At 40.3% G+C, this 26,093-nt stretch overlaps 1 protein-coding gene across 1 annotated transcript in view; it reads right to left on the bottom strand.

The window, feature by feature from the left end:
- LOC139690998 (titin homolog) overlaps positions 1-26,093 on the bottom strand; it is a 125,223-nt gene that overhangs the window by 44,426 nt on the left and 54,704 nt on the right. Inside the window, exon 3 of the mRNA XM_071588698.1 lies at positions 1,695-1,942. Within this exon, the coding sequence (XP_071444799.1) occupies positions 1,695-1,942 (248 nt within the window). The remainder of the gene's footprint in view (positions 1-1,694; positions 1,943-26,093) is intronic.

Genomic DNA, 26,093 nt, shown 5'->3' with positions numbered 1-26,093 from the left:
TACAATTTAATTCACAGTATGATGGGGCTAAAATTTAACTATTTACTGTTACCAATCTCTGGGCCTACGAGGAAAAATTTAATCCTTAAGTTAAAAAAAATGGAGCTACATTTAAAATATGTATTTTAAAAAGAGTAATGAAGAGATATTGTTTCTTTTGTGAATCGAGGAAATTAAAAAAATATATGTAAGTATTAAAGAATTATTATGAAAATACATATTTGCCTATGGGATTTGAAATATTTGATACCTCACTCCTCGAAAGTTTAGAAATAGTCGCTCGGGTGCTTCCTATTCAGAGCCCCTCGCTTCATTGGAAGTGCTCTCCCAAGTGCAAGGTTCATGACAGACTCGTGGAGTACTAGGCGTCGTTCTGCTAATTAGCGGCATTGCTTTATATAAAAAAAACACGTGGGAGTAAAGAGCAGAAGTAGGTAGGAGAGGCCGATGGAATTTGACGACATCAGGTAAAGGAGAGAGCGAAAGGGAAAGAAACGAGCCAGAGCCAGGGCAGGGGAATGTGAGGGCTAGGTCACAAAAACCGAGATTTAGGAGCGGTATCAAGTGGAGGAGATGAAGGGAAATGACGAAGGGGAGAAAGGATGCTGTATTTTTTACGGCAGTGCCCTCAAAGGGAGAGAGAGGCGGGGAAAAACCGTCCGGCCCGATAGCACGGCCCCTACGGCATGATTAACGAGTGGTCGTCCGCACGCACGGAGCGGCCCTATTGTTATATATTCATCTGAGAAACTCGTGGTCCAGGGAAGGCTCAGGACCCGCCCACCTTCACCCCGCCCTCTTCGTGGAGGACCGATTGCTATTCCGCACAAATTGGCAAGGGAGACAAATTATCGTGGCATGCAATTAAGGAGCGATAATTAACCACCTCTTCCAGCCAAAGAGCTGAGTGAGTAGGACTTGCCAAATAAACGTCAAAATGTCTATCCTATTACGTATAACCCTTTGAAGTCGCTTCATGAATACGTCTGCATTGGAGTGTAGTTTCTACGAGTTTAATTTCTGATATGAAGACCATATGCCCTGAAGGATAATTGTTCTGTTTCTTAAGGTGGATAGTATTTGGGTAGCATATCGAGAAAGGTAAAAATGACTACTTGTTTATTTATCACTATATTCACTGACCACGTACAACGTTACACGAGGGAAGTCACTTGCCTCGTGACTTCAGTCATTTGCTCAATTTGCGTAACGACATGGTGTCCCTTTCGACGTTTTATAACTCTCCTATAAATTAAATAGCCATGATATTAATTAGATAATTTTTTTAGCATTTCATTGCATTGTTACTAGATATTATTAATTTTAAACTCCCCCATGAAAATATCGCCGAATATTATTTGTTTCATGTCATTTATAGGGTATACTATTTATTACTAATAAGAAATATGAAACCCATAATTAATCAAAGTTACAAATTAACATACTTGCTTTGAGGTTAGATAATGGGTGCCCTGAATATGTTTCACAAGGTTTTGGCCATCTTTGTTAAAACGCATTCTTGTATTTGATCATGGACTGAAATATCATATCTTCATGTGCTGCAAGGCTTGAATTAGAAGTTAAATTTTTGTAATTCGAATCAATATAATTGCGGAGTGTCATAAAAATTCAAACTAAGAAATGTGCGGAAAAAAAGTGGAAGAGGAATTCGAGCAATGATTGTTCCAACTCACCGGTGGCACTCCGAGGTACCTTGCCGCCAGCTTCTGACCCAGCCATAGTGTGGCGCCGCGATCGGCGTTGGGGGGTGAGAGTGAGTCATATCCGGGGCACGAACCCGGTACGACTGCCTCGACAATACCGCAGAGCAGGGATCCGTCCTGCCAGACGGCGCTCGCCGCCTCTGGGACGTGCCTCTGCGGCAGCATGTCCTGGACCCATGCGGTGAGACGCCTACGTCGCCCAATCCTTGGCGAGAGCACTGTCGCCAGGCGGGAGGGGATTCGGTGCAGGACGGCGTTCGGGACGAACCGCGCGACGGCGTGAGAACAGATAAGGGAGAGAACAGAGAGAGAGGCGATGATTTAACGTGTGTAATATCTAATGCCATTTGAAATTTCTCCGGGTTCTGCCCCGCAGAAATTAATATTTCATTTGTGAGACTACATGGAGTCGATATGAGGGAATAATATGTTTGCCGTTTCCCATCGTTCTTTTATACAAAGCCCGCGGAGCCGATTTTATAAATGCTGAGTGTTAATCATATTATATTAGTCTCATATTAAATTTTTAAAGCTGGTATCAATGTTGGGAGGATGGACATGCAGAGCATAACTAGATTGCAGAACAATTATTCTCACCTTAATAGATTAGCATACAATAATTAAGTTTTGAAAAATTACACACACTATGAAATAAATGTGGCAACTGTCTTTGAAAATATTTTAATACTAAGAAAAATAAATATTTCCTCTCATATGTAATTTCGCGTTTCAGCTCGTAAAAATAAAACGCGAATGCTAGTCATCGCATACTTAGCCTATTAACATGCATAGGAGTCATTTGTTTAGAAATTTGGTGAAATAGGATAAATATTGTTACTCCGTCATAGATCATTAATATTTAAGAAGATATCAATGTTTTTAAAACAATTCTAACTTGAATCAATGATTTATTTCATTGCAATCACACCTAAGTATTTTTATAAGGGAAATTATCCACGCATTTAATATTTACCACTCACAAATATCAGTCCTTCCAAATATGCTTTGCTTGCTCACATACTAATAGCAATGTTTTAGCCATATTAAAAGATGCAACTTGAGAATGGCTCACGCTGTTTTCGTTTATGAAGGGAAATATTCGTTCCCTCAATAACGCATCCGCCATCATTTTGGTTATTTCATCAATCGTTGATTCGGTACATTCGTGGTTAGTTTAAAAGCTTCGAGGTTTCAATTTTGCTGACGCGGATGGGCGAATAATTTAATCACCGCATGCACATGAATGTTACCGTGGGACGTGGGTGATTACAACATGATTAAAACATCACCTTTGAAAGGGCACATCTTCGTTTTCGGCTTCGAAATGGTTCATGTGCGCAAACATGAGGGATTAGCGGAGCACGGATGAGCGGAGTTAGACAGAGAAGCACGGGAATTGATTCGATCCCTCATGGCGCCAGCCGCACGGAAATGCACGCCCCTCAGCCCTCAACCAATCCCCTTTCCCCCCCCCCCCCCATTACCCCGCGAGCCCAGCTCCCGACCCTACGGAGATCACGTAAGACATTTTGCATGGGCGGAGATTGACGCGGTGCGATTTGAGCCCGAGTGCGGCAAACACCATGAATGAGGATTTCCGGAGATGAACGAGCTCTCTTTCGGAGCAGACACCCGCTGAATTCCGTATTTTGCTGGTCGCGTTTCCTTACGCCTGCTCCAAAGAGCCATAGCAGCGCGGCATTACACGTGAGCGATTCCTTTCATTTGCTTGAATTTCATGTCTCATCTAAAAATACTTAACACATTAAATCAAACTTTGAGTTTTGGTTTTATATGCGAAAATACGAGTAGTCATATTTATAATGCGAAGGCAAAGTATTAGGTGAATTGTATCTCATCCATTACGAAGCCGTATGAAAATTCGTGGGTAATTCTCAAATCGGTGAATGGGGGCCAGTTCCTTTTCCTATGTCGCCAATGATTTCTCTTGAAGATGTGGTATGAGAAAAATCAAGCAGTTTGAATGAAGCATGGGCGCCACCCCCGACTGTACTCGGGCTCTTTGGTCAGAAGCCCAAACCTCTGCTTTACCCACTCCGCTAATAACGCTTCCAATCCTAAAGTAGGGATGCTAAATTGGAAGTAATATTAACCATGGAAGCTAGTATTTGGGAATGATTTGGGTAGATTTTCAGGTTTTATCGCGTATTTTTCAAGAACGATCAATTTATTTCTCTTTATATTTCTTTTCCTTTCTCACTTTGGGAAAGTGAAAACGAACGTTTAGTTACCATTATGTGGTAATTGGCACGATAAATTTTTTGATATTTATTTTCGAAAAACGACACTCAATATTTTTATATTTGTATTAACTTATTCTAGTTATTTCTTTCCCTTCCACACAAATAACCTGAGAGACTAGATTATGGCGATGAAAAAATCCACTGGTCTATTGCTCCCGAAGAATCTGGACGTAAAACTGTCCAAGTATGGCTTGGTTTGCCATTATTGCTAAGCACACACCACACCATTCCTTTCAAGATGCCAATAATATTAACACTGCACTAATTAAGAGTAAAAATTAAAAAATGTTGTCACTAAAATCTTAATTATAATTGCAATAATCGTCTGTGCTATCAATATTAACATTTTTGTCTTAATAATTTGGGGTATCAAGCACTGTGGAAAGAGATTTTCATAAAATTAATAAAATTAAATAAATATGCATATATTGTATCACCTGAAAAGGTTATTATATAGCATTTTATTGAACGGTGGATTGAATTATAGCATGATCTTGAACAATAGTCAATTATTCAATTTTCCCTCGTCACATTTAACATTAAGTCCATAGTCCTCGAAATATTAATAAAGTTAGTTTTTCAGTAGAATTAATAGCTTTAGAATCACGATTTAAAAATATTTAGTTAAAAAGCCAGTTCATTTTGAAACTTAGTTTTCATATATTCAGTCCAAAATCTTGAAAAAGATGCCAAAATCAATAGTTAGGATTCTCACTTCTTTGTTATGCTAATCGTGCCTCACTCCTCGTTCTAATCGTCTTCCTAGATGACGTAGGACGACAACGGACGGACAACGCTCGAGCGCTTCCAAACACAAATTAGGGGTAACAGCATTCGCTATATCAACCAGCACTTACAGAACTAACTTTAGCAGTTACACTAACTTTGTCAACCTTGTTTGGCTCCCTATAATATACGGTATTACGTTCAATGACGGGGAAACAGTTTACCAATGGGTTGAACATATTACGGAAATTTCTAATCAGTTATAACTTGTTAAGTGAAAACTGAGTCTGTCAAATTTTTTAAATTAATAATATTAGAAGTTTTGCATTGAAGCATTTTCATAACCATATCAGGAAAAAAAGGGTCTGCATCCCAGTTGAGGCCCTTCTTGATAATGACATGACATCTCGGAATATTTTCGAGTTTTGAGAAACGATTATCTATTGAGTAAAAAGCATTGCGCTTTTCGGTTTGTTTTTGGATAAAGTAATTCATATCCCAAGGAATGGCTGGAGAAAAATGCACAGCAAAACTGGCAAGTAAAATTGTATCCCAAACTCATCTAATGGCAGAATTATTCCCTCAACGTTTCAATCAATACCTATATTCAAAAACAACGCATTGGTCATGAGTTTTGCGGTAGGATTGTCGCCGCTCAGCGTAGTACAATCTATTATTTAATTGATGAACCAAGTTTGACAACATTTTACGATGCTAAGGGGTTGAGAAAAATATACCTTTGTCTGCCATGCCGTGATACAGATGAGTATTGATTAATTTAACGAGTGAGAGCGGGAGAAGGAAGTTCTTTACTATGGTTTCCGGGTTCTTAAAAATCCAAGGGAAGAGGGAGGGAGTTGGTGATCCCGAGGAAGGGAGGAGATGAAGACTGCTTGGAACCTCGCCTCGTCAGGCAGAGTTCGAGGCTATAGGCGAAAGAGGGAAACGGCTGGAGATGTAAATGGGTAAGGGAGGGAGACTCGGAAAGAAAGGCGATCGATTTTCTTCCATATCAACATAGCCGAAAGGGAAGCCGAGACCATTAGAAATGTGCCGATGAGTTTTCCCCATAGGATTGCTCGCTAGCCAGGCGGTGAGGGAGAGGACTCGGAAGTGGTATGCGCTTGGGAGGGAACGAGGAGGTACCTTTATCCTCCCCCCATCTCCACCCCCCTCGGGGAAATTATGTCCCGAGGGAGGTTTCGGAAGGGGCTTGACCGTAAGGTCGTAGGTAGGGGGCGGTTAGGAGGGCGACGTGTAGGTGGGGAAGGGAAGAGCCACCCTTCTCCAAAGGGTGAGTGAGGGAGGACGTGGGCGGAGGAGGATGGGTGGGGACAGGGGACGCACATTAGATTAAAAGGGAGCAGCGATAGGGCGGGGTGGAACGGTGGGTGGGGTTGGACGTGGAGGGGAGGGAGTGGCGGCCTTAGGGTAGGTGTGTGGGAGAGGGGGAAATGTGGATTCGGTGTGGATGCAGTGCACCCAATGTAGCGAGAATTGATGCGGTTTGAGCCGCCAACCTCACAGTCCACGAGCCTGGAAGAGTGAACATTGGGAGAGGAGGAGGAAGTACGCGAGGAGGGGTGGGAGGGGAGTGATAAAGGGGTGGGGGCTGACGGGATAAACGAGTAATGGTGTGCAGGAGGTGGACCGAAAGAGAGAGATGAGATAGCGAACTTTCCACGCTGCTTCCTAAGCCCCCTTGTGCGTGCACTCTCTAATCAGAGAGGTATTTCTCTGCCTCACCTAGAGTATGTAGTACTTGTACTTCCAATCTTTTGCTTAACACTCTATACAGCGTGTAGAAAATATTATGCTGAGAAATATACTTTGATTGCTCAAGTCAGTAAAGTAATTTAATTTTAGTTGCCTCGACGCCTTGAGACCTTTAGCATCGAAGTCACCACTGGTGTTCCTATAACCGAGAATTGCATCGTACTCATTAGTGACAATAAAATTCGTTTCATGATGTTATTCTAATAGATTTTTCTTGCGGTCCTGGACTTGGGTTGCACTGTTTTTGAGGTTTAGCATATAAAGAAAATGCATGAAGAAGCCTTAGGTTTTTCAATAATCAATCCTTTTTGGAGGAAACTACAAAGTGATTTCTTTTGCGAAGAAATATATGTGTTTTTCTTTTAGACACTTTTACAAGTGGCATTAGAAAGCTGAAACTGATAGATAGGTTAACTCGTTGAAGAAGTCTCCTCAGTAGTCGACCATACACCGGAGCAGACGGATAAATATGAGTTCCATGGGTATCAAATGGTAGATTGATAAATGTCGCTACTAGCATCGTATTAGGAAACGATTTATATTATTTTTTCCTGAATTGTGTTCCTCTCCCATTATGTATTTATCATCAATGCAAGGTGTAAGAAGTTTACAACGTTTCCACCTTTGCTTATGATGAAGCTCAAGTTTTTAGTCCTTCTCTTTACTGGTCTTCTCTTCCTGTTCACCTTTCCTAATCGCAAGTGGCATGGGTCAAAGTGTTATTTTTAATTTTTTTAATACAAAGAACATTCTCTCGTTTATATTTCGTGTTTAAATGAAAACAATATACATGATTATTTGAAAATGATTTATTGAATAAATGTCATATTTACTTGTTTAACTGTGGAACTATGTTTTCAGAACCCAAAAAGCCAATCTCATTTTTTCAGAAATAGCTGTCAGGTGCGGTTAAATCCGAGCAGCAAATAGCTCCAATTAGAATAGTTTTAGCTGCTTGTTTCGCTTAATTCCAGGAAACCACGAGAGTGAATTAATAAACTTCACCACTTTACAGTGTCTTTAATTATTATGAAATAGAAAACTTGTTCAAACAGGCTTCTCAAACAAACGGCTACGGATATAGCGCGAAATGCGCTTCAAAAGGGTTATAATACCTAAGATGTCCACCATCGTATTAATATTGGGAAAATTGCCATATCCACACTTATCAAAATTTTCAAAAAGGTTGACTGGTTTGAAATTACTAAATGAATAAAAATAATGAATCATTCAAAAATTCCTTGCTCACTTCGTCATCCGACGCACATCAACCCCATTGACTGCACGCAATGAAAGACCCAAATGATGATCGCTCCAAGTTTCTCCCAAGGAGTGCCTCATGGATCCATATGCCACATCCATGCTATGAATCCATAGAGTCATATACAGTGAGCTTCCCAAAATTAGTATTTGAATCATAAATTGAGCGATTCATGATTTAAAATCATTTTTCATGCAGTCAACTCACAAATCTACTTGTATTCTTATTCAACGGGCAATTTGAAAGATAAATCGTGTTAATACGATAGTTTTAATATTCATGTAATGCAATTAACTTATTTAGAAAGCAAAATAAAAAAAATGCAGCCGTCTCTAATTTACTTTAAAAAATCACACCATTTCAAAAAGCCATTACAACTAGGTAAAAAGTTTTGTTATTGTCATGAATTGATTATTACCCATACTCTATTGATCTACTAAACGCGTTCCAATGAATTTGCAATGAGTTCAAGCAGTTTACGGATACGATACATGTGCTATCTCAACGAGGCATGGTAGCTAAATTCTTCTAAGTCTCATGATAAAAAGTCAGGTTTACATATGAAGGTAAAGATAAATAATAACTTGCTAATATTATTTGGAGAATTATTATTAGGCCTATGAAACCTAAAATAAAGATTAATTTTTTATAAAATTTTTCAAAATATAGTTATAGAAATGGAGGGAAAGTAGTATCCTGGTGAGTAAAGCGTTCGGCTACAGAATTATTAGTGACTTAGAGCAAACCCAGCAGCATCAAAGCTGTGCTGTAAAAAATAAAAAATAAAATCAAACAACAACTAAAAATTCATGATTTCTAAACCTTTTAGCCCTTGGTAAATAACTGACTTTCTATCTAATTATAGTTTGCATACATTTCAGTCTGCTGACTAAATTACAGTATTCTGTTTCTGAAATCACTCATTCCTTAACTTAGTACAAATAGATGGATCTGATTAAATAACGAGCAGGTCTGGTGTAAAGGCTAGCCAATGAAAACTGAAGATAAAATCAATTAATAAACGATTAAAAATACCAACACTAATAGTAACCTTACACCACCAATTTAATTTCAATTCTAATTACACGTAATATCAGGTACCATTTCTCAAAGGCACTGCGAACTTGTTAGACGTATTTTAAGATAATAACCAAAATTGTAGATTTCCACTGCGATTAATTGCGAATAGCAGGTTTAAATAGCAATTTACCACCCTCAGGCACATAATATAAGTGTTTAAGTTCGGAGCGTTGTGTGCCTATACAGAGAAAAATGCGGTTGGGAGAGTATGGGTTGGTTTGTGGGCAGGGGTGATTTAGGAAAGTAATAGAAAGGAGAGGAGGCGTGGGTATGAATGGTATTGGTCGCTGTGATGGGGTTGGGTCTGTCGGATTGTGGAGATAAGGAGGGTTAAGCTAAGAGGGAAGAACGATTAACAAATGCCAAGTCATTCAAGAGTTTCCTTGCCTTATTCTACTCGCTAACTATTCTTGCCTTGTTCCAGCACATTAAGCCAGCCGTTTTAGATTAAAATTAAGTGCTCCCTCTCTGCAAGCGCCTATTAAAAGTGAACTAAGCACAGTAAAATTTATTGCAAAACCAAATGGTTATATTACCTCCCTAATTGATAGAATAATATTTTGAACCGGTTGAAATATGAAACCAGTTGTGTGTTTTACGGGTTAAACAGGAAAAATCTTTAATATTAGGGTCAAAGGTCACGGACGAGAGTGTGGTCGGATGTGTCGCCATCGCCTATGGAAAGCCGTCTGAGGGGATCATCGCATTCAACCAAGTTTGTTTCTGAAATTTTTCATTTTGAATCAAAAGGCTGTAATCATATCACTTTTTAATATTGAAAATAATGAATATTGTTTAATTTACCAAACTGTAATCATGAGCCTGAACGAATATGGCTCATTTCTTGATGGAAGACTTCAGGTATCAAGGGAAACTTACATTGTTAATATTTAACTTATTATTATTATTAAATACGTACTTATTTGTGGCGAAAATGTCGTTTGTTCCAATAGCTTAAATTCGGCAAAGATGTTTTGCACGTTGCCGTAAAAACAACCATGACTTCCACCAGCGAGTGGAAGTAGTTCATCTAAGCATAACCCCTATCCAAAAGATATTAGCGATTCCCATCATCTCCATTCTCTTCACTACCACCGTTCTCGTTTGCTATTTCCTGTCTTCCTCACCTCATTTCTCACTCTTCTCGAATCTTCCACGCCCCCGCCCGAGAGGCCCTCCGCCCCGCAGGGTCTTCTCCACCCGGCCTCCACACTCGCCCCCTTTCCAGCACTGGGGAATCCGACGCTCTCCCTCCTCCTCTTTATTCTACAGCATTCCACTCCCGTGCCATCGGCAACCCCATCCTCCTCGACCTCCCCTGTTCTACTCTCCGACCCCCATCAGACCTCCCTTCCACCCACCACACGCCCTCCGAAATACTGCTGGCGGCGAAAATGTCGGTTGATTGAAGCGGCAGGGAAATACGAGTTCCGATTCGGGCGTAAAAACAGTTAAGCGTGTCGGTCGGCTTGACTATACGTTGACCGACCGTCGGGCCGGTGGCTGCGGCCGGTGGAGTGTTGGAGAGGGAGGCTGTGGGAAGTTATTTTTATTTACTCCCGTCGAGGCTTTAAAGGGAGATCGTTGAGGACGACGTGGGCGAGAGGACTGCTGGCGGATCGAATAACATACGTAGTTGAATGGCGGCGGTCCGTTGTCGCGCGAAAAATTCTCGGAATGCTAGGGAATGGGATGCGGAAAGAGTGGTTGGCTTGTTTGCGCGGAACCGAAAGTGCGGAGGAGGTCGCTCGGGTATTGGTCGTCTCCATTCATCCCCGCATCTTTCCCCCTCCGTTAAAACTCCGCGCAAACACTTGGACATCGCTCACCACTTTAGGGGTCACCTGTCTGACTTCCCGTGCGAGCGAGTGGCCTTTCATTCCGCCTCTTTTTCCACCGCGCTTCGGCTCCGGCACTGTTTAAAGCGCGCCGCCGCACACGGGCGGAGGTTGGTGGAATGAGGAGCGAGCGGGGACCCAGCGACTCCCTCCGCCCCCCGCACCAGGAACAGCGGGGGCCGTCAATGGGTGATGTGAAGGGCGAGGGGATGGCGGAGGCGAAGATGAAGGTCCTCGGCGAGCATTTTTTTTCGAGATCACGGGATTAACCCTCCCGCGGTCTGTGCCAAAGGCTCTCCTCCGTTTACTACTGCCTGAAGAACGCCAGCCGTCGCATAATCCGCCCTGTCGCCCTGTCGATCACGCTCGGCGGAACGTTGATTGCACTGAGGGGGGGATGGCTGCTCCCTTCCCGAAATCCTAAAGCATTGCTCGCCAATCCTCCTGCGGCCTGATTTCATCAAGCGCTGCTCAATTGCGATTTAAACATTGGGTTTACGCGAGCATTCGGTTATTGCGGGATATGGATTCATTGTTTTGCCATCCTATCGCTCCAGATAATCTCAGTGGGGAGAATGGAAGTGCAGATATTCCAGTTAGCATGGCCTTTAAAGATTAACCTCCGATCAAAAGCGACATATCAGGGTATTTAATACTACTTCTCAAACAGGTTTTAAGTACGTATGCCATTACGTTTCTGAACTGCAGGGTAATGTTGATCATATTCAAACAGAAAAAATATACAGTGGTAAATAAAATACTATAAAAGAGAAAGTTGTTGGAAAGATAGAGTTATCTGTATAGGGCTCCGTTAAAGAAAATAGCATAAAACGAGATTATCGAAAATGACTAATTGGTATATATTCTTGAGAGAAATAAAACTAGAGAACATTGCAAAAATTACCCACTCTTCAGGTAATGAATGTTATTCTTGATTAGAAACACAAAAATTAATAAAAATTTAAATAAAAGTACATTAAAATGTTACCGGTTCCTTCAGTAAAAATTAATATTAAAAAATAATTTTTTAAGAATGTGGATAGAAATGCCAGAAGGAATGTGAAAATGTATATTTGTAGTTTAATATGGAGTTTCAGCTTTTCTTAATTATGTGATCTTTGATGTCAGGAAAGAAAAAGTGCATATCAACCATTAAATAAAAATAAATGTGGAAAAATCGATTAATTTCAGGATTTGCAATTTAAAAGCGTAAATATGTAAAATGGGTTCAGATTTAAAATCCTCAATTTTGGAATATATTGATTTCATTGTATATTTCAAATTAGAAATGTATATTTTCATTTGAATCGAACATTAACTCCCAGTCAGCGGTGAAGGGATTTGTGAAATTATTAAGAGAAATATATTTTGGTTTCTGGCTTCTCCAAAAAATCACTCGCACTAAGTTTCAAAAAAGAACTGTAAAGCTCGTAAAGTGACGCAAAAACTTTCCCACTTTTAAATTCCTATAAATTTATCAGGAAAGAGCACTTAAAATCAGCCACGATCAAACTAAGGTCTTTGAAAGATCGAGCTTTAACTTGAAATCCGATTTGAGGGTAAAGTTTGCGAAAGACCCTTAGCAATCGGGGACGTCACTACCACAGCTAGTTGACCCGGCAGGCAGCCAAACTAAGTTTACCCATTTGTAGGCATAATAGGCTCAATAGAGACACTAGTTCAGCCTTTAGTTCTAATGGCGAAGGATATATGGGGAAAAAGAGGTTTGCCTGAGTGCCAGTGCATTGTTCACTGTTTGCACAATTTGGTGACGCATCCGCTGGCTGCTTTGTGTATACTTAGCCTTTGATGTTCCTCCAGTAACTGACATTAGTCATCACTTAGGATCTTTATATTAGCAGAGAAGAGAGGTGGAATTCAAACGAGGTGGAATGAGTGTGAAGAATAGAAAAAAAATTTCCTATGTCATTGCTTGAGAAATATGCAATCAAAGGAAAATTACGTTATTTTCCTTTATTCGTCATTTAGTTCTTACGATTATTCAGTGACTGTTTCCCTTCTACGAAATACAACATATTTTTCACTCTTTAATCGTCGATGACTCGAAAATATATGTTACTGCAAGGGTGGAAGGTAACGTAAATTTGAACTGCATTGAAATATATCTATTTCATTCCATTGAATGAATCGAAATATCATCTTCAACTTACTAAGACAAGTCTTGTGCGTCCCTATGAAACAAATCTCTAATACAGACCCCGAGTTGACAAAAAAACTTTCCCAGGAAAAACGGACAAAGAGTAGCAATGTTACCCATGGCTCCCGCTGCTTATGATACAAGTAAAGGTTTGATGTTCCATTAATTTTTCAGTGACAAGAGCGGGGAAACGGCAAGGTCTTCTCCTCCTCCTCTTCTTGGGGATATGGGGAGAGGATTGCAGTAGGGTGGTATTCTGGGGATGCGACCTTTCCACTGAATTTTCTCCCTTTTTACTCTTTTCACCTGCTCTACCTTCCCGTCCATCGCAAGTCGTATGGGAAGTCCAAATATATCATCCTCCCACATTACCCGACTCGTAATTCCTTCCTCCCCTCCCTTTCCCTCTCCTCTTCCTCCACCCCCCTATCCCCCCCGCGCTCACACAGAAATACACACGAAACCCACGATTCCACCCCATCCCGACGGACCCACAGACCACCCACCTCGGTTCGCTGGTAGAGAGACCGCCACCCACCACATACACTCACACGCGCGCGCACGAGAGCGCGGGAACCCACCACACCCCTGCTACCCCTTACAAATCTTCCACTCGCCCGTGTCCAAACTTATACGACACGCGATTAACCTTGTAAAAGCGTGCAGCCGTGTGGAGAATGCGGAGGTCGCCACCGGTGGCGGGGGATGGCGCTCCTGCGGTGGCTCTAACCCTTCCTCCCCCCTCCCCTACCACACACCCGTTACTCCCTTTCTTCCTCCAGTCCCTGTCTGAGAGGGGGCAGAGGTGGGAAGCGGCAGAATCGCTCCATTCCGGGCATGTGGTTCCGAAGGGTCTCCCAAAACTCCCCCCACCGCACCCTCCGAGATCCTTCCCCGTCCCCGAAACCCTTTTACCTCTACAGTCCCCTCATACCCACCAACACCCGCACACACAAAATCCCTAGTCCTTCCCGAACCCCCTTACTCCACATGGCATGGCCGCCGGTCCAGCGTCCGTGCCTCTGCATATCCACACTCCCTGCTTCCCCTCTCCTCCTCCCCCGCGGAACCTCATTTCTCTCACCCTCAAAACCTCTTCCACTCATCGCTTCTCTGCAGGCGCTCTAACCAAGCTGTCTTAGACATGAAAGAGGATCCCACCCTATGGAAACCATGCGTGTATTGCCACCGCGATGGTCGGGACTCCTCATACTACGGCAAATAAGCATGAGATCATGTTTGTCTTGAGTCTCTTCATATTTTTACGTAACATTTTTAAAACTTCGGGAGAAATGACCACATAAGAGAGGTATTCCCGAATAAAAACGGTGCAGTGATGAGGCGGGCTTAAGTCGGAGAATACCCATGTACTGGTTTAAGCAGAGATGACAGAGACAGAAATCCGAAGATCATCCACACATCTTTGTACGCTTGAGATGAGTCGCGGGCTTTCAAAAGAATCACAGTGAAATCTATTTAGCGTAATACCTAAGTTCTACATAGTTCGTACTTGTAACATTAAGTTCATTGCAAAATAATAGCAATTATCACGGAAAAAAGTCATGATCTTGCTATGCGTGAATTTTCGATCTGAGTGCTGGATTGGTCTTTGAAACGCGCTTTGAGCGCTCTCTCAGTATTTTAAACATATTAACAAACGCAAAAGATATTAAAATGGTGTCATTTAAGTTTTACTATTATATTTCAAATGAGCTAATAGAGAGCTAACGAGCTAATGGAGTCTATACGCTAATGCTATAATCCTATCTCGTTCACACGAGATGAGATTATATCAAAAGTATAGAGTCTAAAACTTCAACAAAAAATCGACAAAGAGAAAAATAAAGCGAAATTTAGTAAAATGTAATCATACTGATAAGACGTCTAGATATATTAAAAATAAATTAAGACATTGGTTTGAGTTTAGATATTTTGCGTTATTTACATATGTATATTTTTTCATTAAAGATATATTAGGGCTCACTTGTTGCCAGCATGCATTTTATTGACTTTTTTCACAAACGAATGAAAGTACTTTTCAATAAAAACCCTGGTTAACGAGATGATATTAAGTCAAAGACGATATTCAAGATCCCTTAAAATATTTTAATCTTAGAGAAAATATTGACTTGTCATAACCTACAACATGTCAAAACAAAATATAAAGCAAAATGAGATTTAACGGGTGTTATAAATGCTTGAGACGAGATGAAAATGTACGGGGATTGGAGACGGGAAACCAAAAGGCGGAAACAGTAAAAAAAAATAACGCGGCTATGAAGGGAAACGTGCTTTTATGATTAATGGGGCAGAGACGGGTATTCATTGAAGTTTTGGCAGCAAAAGAAGAGATGGGTGGGAAAAGCGGAATGGGTTTTGCGATGATTCTCATGAGTTTCTCAGAAAATAGCGGTGGCTGGCGGGTGAGAAGGAAGGAGAGCCACAGGGAGCGAACGAAGATGAGGAGACCCGAAAAATGAAATACGGCTAAAAGTGAAATCAATATTTATGAGAATGAAGGTCAGAATGAGAAAAGAGGCGGAGGAATTTGAAATCAAATGGTATGTAAAGTAAATAGATGCATGTATGGTAGAAAAAATTAATTAAAATCATAAAATAAAGTACGTGTTATACGCTATTGACCAAGAAAAGTAACAAGATTAAGGAACAGAAGTTTTTTGATGTTTCAATAGAAAATCAATGATAAACGTACCAAAAATGCAAAAAATTAAAAATTCATGAAAAGTTTCGACTCGCTAAATTTAATTTCTTAATTATGTATTCATATATGTACATAGACACACATACATACATACAAATACATATATATTATATATATATATTTATATTTCATTATATATACACTCATATATATTTCAACATTTTTGTAATAGAGGAGCTAAGGCTAAAGGGGTAAAGTTAGGATATGTGTGTTTGTGTGTGTATATATATATATATGTGTGTGTGTGTGTGTGTGCAAATATCTTATCCCTAACCCTATTATATCCAACACCAACCATATTACTTAACCCAATGGAACAAATTCCCTTATCTTACGATCGCCTCTCCTAATAGCCAATGAATCGTAAAAGGTGCATTACCCAGGAATTTGACGAACAGTTCTCCACAAGTTCCGGGAATATAAGGGCTTTTAATAACTTTATTTGCATTTATTTTAACTAACAAAAATTAAATATTATTCTCGTTGAAGGAATTAATAAATAGTTAAAGTAAACGATTACAAACTGCGAAATTTCATAAGTATGCGCGAAGGTTTAGCTGTAAATGAAGAACTCTACATTAGTGATATACTTTTTCCTCATTACAATTTGAAACTTTACAAAATTATAACTGCATTTTTTTAATGAAAAATAATCGACAAAGCTAGTTTTAGGATCGTAAATCTCCATCGGGGAGCTGAAACAAATAACGGATTTGTGATCTCTCATTTTATGTGCATGGAACGACAGGTAGATAATTCATCACTCATTCATTAGCAACGGAATCGTGAGTTCAATCCAGTGTAGCAAAAGGTTATTTCTTTAGATATTTACGTATTTGCTCGGGAGTTTCTACGACGACCACCGAGGGGATACGTTGACGTCGCGCCCGCTCTTTCCATTCGATTGCAATTCAAGAGAAAGTGGCTTCCGCAGGAAACTGGAAGTGGAATAGCGTTTTCATTAAATTTCGTCGGAGCGGAATTTGTTTTCGAACGTAGATACACGTATGTTAACATAGTACCGTAATATCTTCGGGATTTCTCCGTTCCAGCTCTTTCCCTCCCTATCTCCCTCTCCCACCTCCTATTCCTCTACGTCTCTCTCCATAATCATCTGCATGGCCATTCAACAGGGATTTGCTCGCAAAAGCGTTCCGAGCGATTCCACTTCGTTCCTCGACCCAATATTTGGGCACTGCAATGATTTTACCAATTCTCTTTTCCATCCTTCCCTCCTCCTTTCTTTGCTTCCACGCAAGTAATTTTGAATTTTACCTCCGTATTGTCCATTCTTTCCTCTCTCCCCAACCTTCCAACTTGCCTCTACGGCCGATTCTCCCGATCCGCTCCCTGCGGCAGTCCCAATTCACCGTCGTAGTCAAAGCTATCCCGCTCTCATACTCCATCGTTAGATATATATATATATATATATATATATATATATATATATATATATATATATTTTTTTTTTTTTTTAAGGTAATCTACCGGTTAAGGTAGGTTTTGGATGGACACAACTAACCACCAAACAGATATTTTATTACTCCTAACAAAACACAAAATCCATCATCCTACTCTATATCAGGTCCCTCTTCATCTCTGAGTTCTTTCTTCCTCCCTTCATCCCGTCCAACATTCCTATCCTGTTCCTTCCCTTTCCTCTTTTGCCCAACATTCTACCCTCTATCACAGTCTTCAACATCCCACTGCCGGTCAACACCCCCTTCATCCACTTTTCCTGCCTCCATAGGATTGCTCCCAACAAACCCCTCTCTTCGCCCACCATACCAAGTACTTCCTCATTTGTTTTCTTCTCTGTCCATTTCACCTTCTCCATTCTTCTCCACACCCACATTTCAAAAGCCTCCAATCTACGTCTATCCTCCTGCTTCAATGACCACGTTTCCTCACCGTACATAGCTACGCTCCATATCAAAGTTTTTACGAGTCTTTTCTTAACATCCTTACTCAAAGTCCCTGTCATCAACTCCCTCCTCCTTGTGAAAGCCTCTTTGCCTAGCGCAATTCTTCTCCTTACGTCCCTACTACTTTGACCGTGTTGGTCCAAAACACTACCGAGATACGTAAACTGTTCTACCTGCTCTAGTTTTCGCCCTCCTATTTTAATGTTAAGCTTGGCCTTTTTCTTTCTAGAAAATCGCATAACCTTTGTTTTATTAATATTGATTCTCATCCCATACCTGTCGCACTGAATTTCCAATTCACTCAGCAATGCTTGCAGCCCCTTGGCTGACTGACAAACTAAAGCTTGGTCATCAGCAAACCTAACTGATTTTACGAATTCCCCGCCCACTTTCATTCCTACCTCGAGTTCTTCCCATGCCTCTTTGATCATTTCCTCTGCATACAGGTTGAACAGCAACGGTGATAATGGGCAACCCTGCCTTACACCCCTTCCTAACACTGCCCATCCTGACTCCCCGTTTCCCACCCGCACCTGAGCAGTCTGAGACATGTACAGGTTGCGGATTAGCCTCCTTTCCCTCCAATCTATTCCTATTTTCTGCAGAATACTCATTAGTTTTTCCCAATTCACTCTATCAAACGCTTTTTCGAAATCTACGAAACAGGCAAATACCTCCTGGTTGTGTTCTAAATTCCTCTCGATTAATAATCTCATTAATGCAATGGCATCACGCGTACCTCTCCCCTCCCTAAACCCAAACTGATCATCCCCTAAGTAATCATTTGCCCTACTCTCTATCCTTTTGTTTATGATCCTGAGAACAACTTTAGCTGCGTGGGATATCAAACTAATTGTCCTATAGTCCTCACATGACGTGGCCTTTACCTTTTTCGGAATAGGAACTAAAACTGATCTCACAAAGTCTTCTGGCCAGATTCCCTCCTCATAAATACTACGGATCAGCCCATATAGCCTCTTCCTCCCACATTTTCCTAAGCATTTTAAAAGTTCCCCGGGAATGTTATCTACCCCCACGGCCTTATTTAGTTTCATCTCCCTTAATGCCCTTTCTATCTCATGGTCTAGTATGCCTGGACCTAAGCTGTCCTCCTCTACGTCATTTTCTTTTTCAATGTCTAACTTTGTTGGTCTGAGTTCTTTACCATACAGTTCTTCTATATACTCCTTCCATCTCTCTTGGATCTTTCCTGCGTCAACTATTACCTTACCCGCCTTATCTCTAACTGTTAGCATAGCTCTTCCTTTCTTACTTCCCGATAACGATTTAACTTTGCTGTACAGCGCACCGATTTCACCCTTCCTCTGCAGACTTTCCATACCCTCGCACTGCGTCTTCCACCATGCTTCTTTTGCTTTATTTGTTGCCCGCCTCAATTTATTGTTCAATTCTTTGTACTTCATTTTGCCGAATCCTGTATTTATATTCTTCCATTTTCGCCGCTCATCCATCTTTGTAATCATCTCATCCGTGATCCATGGTTTCCTAGTCCTTTTAGCGTTAACGGTTCCAATAGTGTCTTTTGCGGCTTTAGACAACCCTTTCTTGATCATTTCCCATTTTTCTTCGATAGTACTTAGCCCTTTACCATCCTCCATGATTTTCTCTTCCGCCTGTTTGTTTTCCTTCCTTTTCAACCCATTTAATGCTTCTACATTCCATTTTCTAACTCGCCGCCCCTGCCTTATCTTTTTGAAACGTACGCTACATTTCATAACAACTAAATTGTGGTCTGAGTCCGCATCCGCTCCCGGGAAGCTGTGCGAATTTATCACACTGTTCCTAAACCTGTGTCTAACCAGGATATAATCTAGCTGATATCTTCCTGAGTCACCTGGCATTTTCCATGTATACCTGCGTCTTTTGTGGTGTCTAAACCAAGTGTTGGTGATGACTAACCCCTGTCTCCTGCAGAACTCAACTGCTTTCTCCCCGCGGTCATTCCTCGTGCCTAAACCGTAGTCCCCCACCTCATCACCATCTCTTCCTTCGCCTATCGTCGCATTCAAATCCCCCATCACTATCAAATGTTTCCCCGCAGGAACACACGCGATCATGTCCTCTAACTGATCGTATATCCTATCGACCTCTTCTTCCTTATGGTTGCTCGGTGGCATGTATACCTGAATAATAACTAAGTTCGTCGGTTCTGCTTTTATCTCCACTAGTAGTATTCTATCCGTTACCTGCTCTATGTTGACTACGCTTCTTCCTACCTCTTCATTTAATACTATGGCAACCCCTCGTTGGCTCTCGTCCCCACCGCTGTATATTATTCTATACTTATCACTCCAGTAATCCCCGCTATCTTTCCATCTCACCTCGCATAGACCTAAAATATCTATATTTCCCCTTTCCATCTCTCGCTTAACATTCTCCAATTTCCCTGTCCTCATCATTGTCCTAACATTCCACGTTCCTATTCTAACTAATTTGGTCTTCTTCTCTTGCGTCTTCTGTCCTGCTGCTGCTGGTTTTCCCTTGCAAGGGTTTCGTGGGATGACGACCGCGGAAGCCTTGCCTCCCCCGCTGCCGGGCACGACACACGGCCGATTGGGCCGGGCCCCATGGTTGCCAGGACTCAAAATATCTCTATTGTCCATCATATTTTTCTAGGGAATGATAATTGAGGTGGTTTCCCGTTGCCTTCCTCAATAGTGTTTTTAACGTGACACCATATATATATATATATATATATATATATATATATATATATATATGGTGTATATATATATATATATATATATATATATATATGGTGTATATATATATATATATATATATGTATATATATATATATATATATATATATATATATATATATATATATATATATATATATATGTGTGTGTGTGTGTGTGTGTGTGTGTGTGTGTATAGATGATCTCGTCGAAGTAACACGGAAGTGTTAAATAACAAACTTGGACATCAACAAAAAATATAAGAACACATAAAAAGATCACTCACACGTTATTTCTTGATCATTTCGACGGAATTCAGCTCCACTTCAGAAATACTTTCTTCCGATGAAGACCGAACTGAATTCCGTCGATATGTGTGTGTATGTATGTATGAGCCGGGTTTCGATGTATTACATCATCATCGCCGGATGATGGTGTAATACATTGAAACGCGGCCGTAAATAAATTTCATCCAGTGGAAAAGTGCTACGATCAGTAATTCATTCATACATACAGTCATATACTGTATACCTGTATATGAATTCTTTACCTGTGTACATTATGAATCTTCGAAGCAAGGCTCCTACCTTTCCCGAGCTATTTAAATACCTTTATTCAGGCTCTGACGACATTGTCCATTCGAACACTAAATGGCATTCGCCTTCTGTGCAAAACTGGCCAATTTCGTCCCAATCGAAAGGTTGAGTGATGAAGGAATTCCGCGTTTTCTCCACGCGTATCTTAATTCCCGGTTTTTGTTAAATATTCGTGTTTCTCACCGCGTGTGATCAACATTTTTCTTTCATGGTTTCATAACTTGTATGTTGGAATACAATTGGTTTTTCAAGCGTGTGAGGAGGTCAGGAAAATCGCAAAAGTGTTTCCTTAAAGTGATTCGAAGAAAATGCAACCTGGTCACTCGTACGCCGGCCATAATCTTGACCACGATACATTCAACCCTGCATCAGTTCTAAGCTGAACTGTTAAAGGAACTTATATGGATCGGCAATTAAATTACGGAATAAGCTTACTGCTTAAATTCGATTAGCCGAAGAAACACACAGCACGATTACCAGAGAGATTTTATATACGAGTTTATGTAGTTTATCCAGCGCTTTCCTTGTATGAAATTTATCTGAGATGTAATTTGCGCGCGAGGGAGAGAGAGTGGGAGAGAATATTTACTGGCCAAACTGGGATACATGAAATCGCATTTCGTATGGCTTATCACCCGGTGGACTCTTGTCATCAATACTCTCTCAATTCCCGCGTCGAATCCCAAATTACCTCTAGACATGTAATTGCCTTGTTATCTCTTGTTTAGTCTCAGCTAAAGCAGAAGTAATGATAAAACCGCAGGCCAAATTTTACCCTTCCTCTATGGATTATGATAATATCAATTCTCCTCAATCTCCACCTTGAAAAGAAATTATATTAGTATGCCAAATCTTTAGAGTACTTAAGAATAACTTATTAATTTACCTTCATTTTTTGCATGAAGTTTTGGAACACTTAATGATGTACAGTTCCTGTGAATAAATTTTCTAAACGGGAATGTTAAAATCACAAGTGGTAAAGAACAACAAATCGCTTCTAAATCGGTTTAGTAAAATCGATCTCTACAAATAAAGGATATATCTGTCAGAGCCAGCGTTTTAATATGCTTTACTTTGATTGCAATGACTTATACTCTTAGATTGTTACACTAGTAATTAAATAATAGAATCTCTTCAATAAAAGCACAATTAAAAAAATAAGTTCAACAAATTCAGGCGAGATGCAGTGGAAGTTCGTCATTATGAGGAAAACAAATCTGCATTTTTCCACAGAGAAACTAATTTGCATTTTTCAACAAATCTGAGGAAAAGTGCAAATTTGTTTTTCTCATAAAAAAATAAGGCTAAATCTTGATAAAAAATTACTTCCACAATAATATTCTGAAAATTATCGATAAATCTCGATCGGAAACTATCAACAATAAACTGAAAACTACCGATATAAATGCTAAACATTTTGGTACATGGCAATCCTACTATTAATTAGTTTTGACCGGTTTTAGTGTGTAGTTAAAATATTGCAGTGAGACCTTTCTTTTCAAGGTGGAGATTGAGGAGAATTGATATTATCATAATCCACTGTCATTCAAATTATTCTAGCTTTATATTAACCGGGTGTTGCAGTTCCCTAGTAGCTCCTAGGGAAATTGAATATCCCCATTTTACTAAATTAACCAGCATATAAATTAAAAATATCTTATTTCATGAAAATTAACTGATATATACAGATTTTTTGTATAAATTTACTTTTTAAGAAATATATTTCTTTCGTTTACACGGTTTTAAAATTTCCTTTGTGGGCAAAGAATTAATCTTTGTTTTTCTCAGTCATTTTGATTTCAAATTTTATGAAAAGGTACTCAATAATGTATTTTTCTTTTTATAAATGGTTTATAAAAGTGTAATGCATTAGCATGTTATTTTAAAATCAAAATTTTAGACAAAGAAATAGGTTCTACCAATAAAGGATTATTATTTCAAGTCAAATCAAGCCCCTTTGAATCCCTTTGACTCATGCGGCATTCGTAACTTTTTCTAACTTTTCGTAACTCTTCTTTGCAAAGAGAAGAGTCACACCCAATTGATGGATGCAATGCTGAAAGAAAGATCAGTTCAAGATGATGAAATACTGGAACAGAAAAATGATGTGTGGAAGAGCACATTTTCAAAGCTGGTTAAAAATGAGGCTTTATTTGGCAATGGAAACTTGGAGGAACAATTGACCATTTAAATTTTTTTAGCACAATTTGCCGAAAAATTAATTAGAACTAGATTCAAAATTTATAAACAAAGCACGACAATTTTGATTAATCTGAAGTTAGAAGGCATTGGAATAAATGGCGTCATGTGGGAATGGTTCCTATATGAAGCTAACAATTTAATTTTTTCAGGGGCTTATTAACAGAAAAATTAAAATTTTACCGGGAGCTTTTAATAATGCATGATACTAATTTATTACAAAATGAAATAGCAGTGTGACATAGTAACGGACATATTACGGGGGACCATAAAATATTGTTACCTGCAATAAGTTTGTCTACGTAAAATAACAATTGAACAACATGTACAGCATTTTTCATTGCAGCACCTTCCTTTTCACTATCAAGAATCCTCATCTCACTTCTTGCGCGGAAGTGATCCAATTAAGAATATATTAAAAACTTCCAGTAAGCGGTTCACTGCGCCTCCGTGTATGGACCGCAGTGACTAATACTATCAATGGGTCCTCATATAGAGATGCACCTCTCTGTCACCAAATATATCTACGGTGAAGAGAGGAAGTGGTAGGGAGGTAAATGAAAGAGTGGTCAGGATTGGGGAAATTTTGGTGAGTGAGAAAGGAATGGATTGGTCCGGGTGAAGGAAGGGATGAGCCAACGGAAGGGGAAGATATTTGACCGAGGGAAAATCGGAATTAGGTCAAGCGGGGTGCGAGGTAGGGGCTGGTGGGGTAAAGGCTGGGAGATGGAGCTTTTTGGGGGGAATAGGGGGGGGGATGGAATGGGGGAGAGTAGCGGATGGTTAAGTAGGCGGGGACGTGGGGATGTTAAGGGATACTTGGAGTGTTTGCCTCATGCCCTCAAAAGAGAGACTGGGGGTATAGCTGCAGGACGCCGTGGAAATGCGGGGGAGAGTGGAAGCAGAGAGAGAGACGGGGAGGACAAGAGAGAGGTTGTATGTGCTCGGTAGGTCAGCCCACTCCCTCCCACCCTGCCTGCATGTATTTTTAGCTAGGTCCTCGTGCGGGGTTAATCGAAGTGAGTAAATCTTTTGAGCAACACCGAGTTCAACAATCTCCGGGGTTATTGGAGGCTAAAGAACCGCTTTTGGAGAGTCTCGTTTTCTCAGCCTGCCTCCTTTTTCACCTCTCGAGAGGTTTTCAGAGGAAGGAGAGATCTCACTTGATTTCGCAAAACGTGACGGAGTTGATTTTGCAACGCGTGAGTTTGGTGAACACGTGGAAAAAGTACGCGACGGCTACCGCAATATGCACTGTTTCCGTCTCCCTATCGAAGGAATATTTTGACCAAGTGAATTCAGGTAGCTAATCCGATAGAAAAGCGTGTCGGTAGCTAATACATCGCGATGAAATCATTTGTGAGGGATTTGCGCATTTCGGAAATAAATTTTGATGATTTCCGTACTGTGCCTTATGCATAAAAGGATGAAGTAAATGATAAACTCAGTGCGGAGCGAATGCAAATGGAACGGAATTTGGATCAGCATCATCCGATCACATTAATTATGATTGAAAATAGGGCTTATCGCCCCCTCGAATCTAATCGTAATGGTCGGTGTTTCACAGATTGTACAATTCAGATAATCCGATAGCCACATGAAATGATTTTCACACGGTAAAAATAAACGGAAGACTTAATTGTGTAACAATATTAAAAGCATCCTCCATAAAAAAATATAAAAAATTCCATAGCTTTGTAAACTTGAATTTTTACTATTATTGTATTGATTTTCAAGATTAATTATTTTTTAAACCAATGACTGAAGCGTATGAAAATCTATAAATAATCTTTAATTAACCTAATTTCACTGAAAACAGTTTTTATTAGATTAAGTCATCCCATCACATTGGGAGTTCTCTATTTCCATATAAATGTAATGGTTAACCAAAGGGCCATTTTTCAAGCCAAGAATTTGACGACTAAATATTCCTTGAAATATTAAACAATCAAATAGATACAAAATTTGAAAGCACTTAAGTGAGTGGCAAAATAACAAAAAAATTAAGAATTAGGAGTCCTTTCTTTGAAATTATTCGCCGACATAAATGAACTGCTAACCATCAATCAAGTATTTGTATGCATCCAGGGTGCCCACATGCCCTATCCTGATATCTCCCAATATTATTATATTTCCTGTTCGCAGCCATTTTTGCAGTAATGAACTTAGATTTTCTTCCGGAATAAATCTGCTCACAGCGGAAAACTGGTTTTAAACGTGTTGATGGTAGCAGGAAAGGAAAATACATCTAAATAACAGATCGTCATCACACTAAAACACCTCAGGACATACGATATTTTTACGGAAGTTGGTTAATTAGGACTGGGGAAAAATTAAGACGCTGAAGAGGCACTTAATTCATTGAAAATAATGAACGAAGTAAATGCAAGATGTCAAAAATATGAATTGGATTCCATGCGAACGAGTGGGCTGGCAGTATTTTTCTACCGTCCGGGAAAAACTCGGGGCGAGTAGTTTACACATGCTACTTGGAAAATATTTTCACCCCCGAGAAGCCCATTATTTTTTCAGCGCCGAGCCGTGTGTGCGATTGTTTGCTGTTTTTGGAAGAGTCGCACGATCGATAGCATAAACGAGAATGTCCCCTTTCCCACATCTCCCTCCCACGTCTCATCCCGTCCTTTCACGCTCCCTCCCTCTATCGCTCCTCCTATCCTCCCCCCCTCACCAGCTTGGCGACGGAATTTCCCATTTTCGCCATTTCCAATAACCATTAAGAGTAAAAATTTACGATCTCTCAAACAACGTGCGACTCCTCTCTTCCGCCGAATCCCGCCCGTCCATCCGCCCGCCAACCCTAACCTCCCACCTTTCCCGTACTCCACACGACCGATGGTCTAACATTTCCCTTTTCCCAACGTTATTCCCTATCCCCCCTCTCTCTCCTTCCTGCTTCCCCATTCCTCTACTCGGCCTACACTCCTCCATCCCCAGTCGTCCTTCACGCGGGTATCCTTGCTCTGACGTAGCCGTCATCTCTTCCTGTTTTTGCCCTTTTCCTCTCATTTTACTTTCCTTATGGATCTTACCATCCTCTCTTTCCCCTTATGAATTTTCGGTCCAAAATTCTATATCGCACTTATCTAATCTCCCCACTCGCG

Source organism: Hetaerina americana, unplaced genomic scaffold, assembly GCF_022747635.1.
Source record: "Hetaerina americana unplaced genomic scaffold, ioHetAmer1.1.p SCAF_3, whole genome shotgun sequence".
Taxonomy (NCBI): domain Eukaryota; kingdom Metazoa; phylum Arthropoda; class Insecta; order Odonata; family Calopterygidae; genus Hetaerina; species Hetaerina americana.
This window is presented reverse-complemented; position numbering and strand designations above follow the sequence as displayed.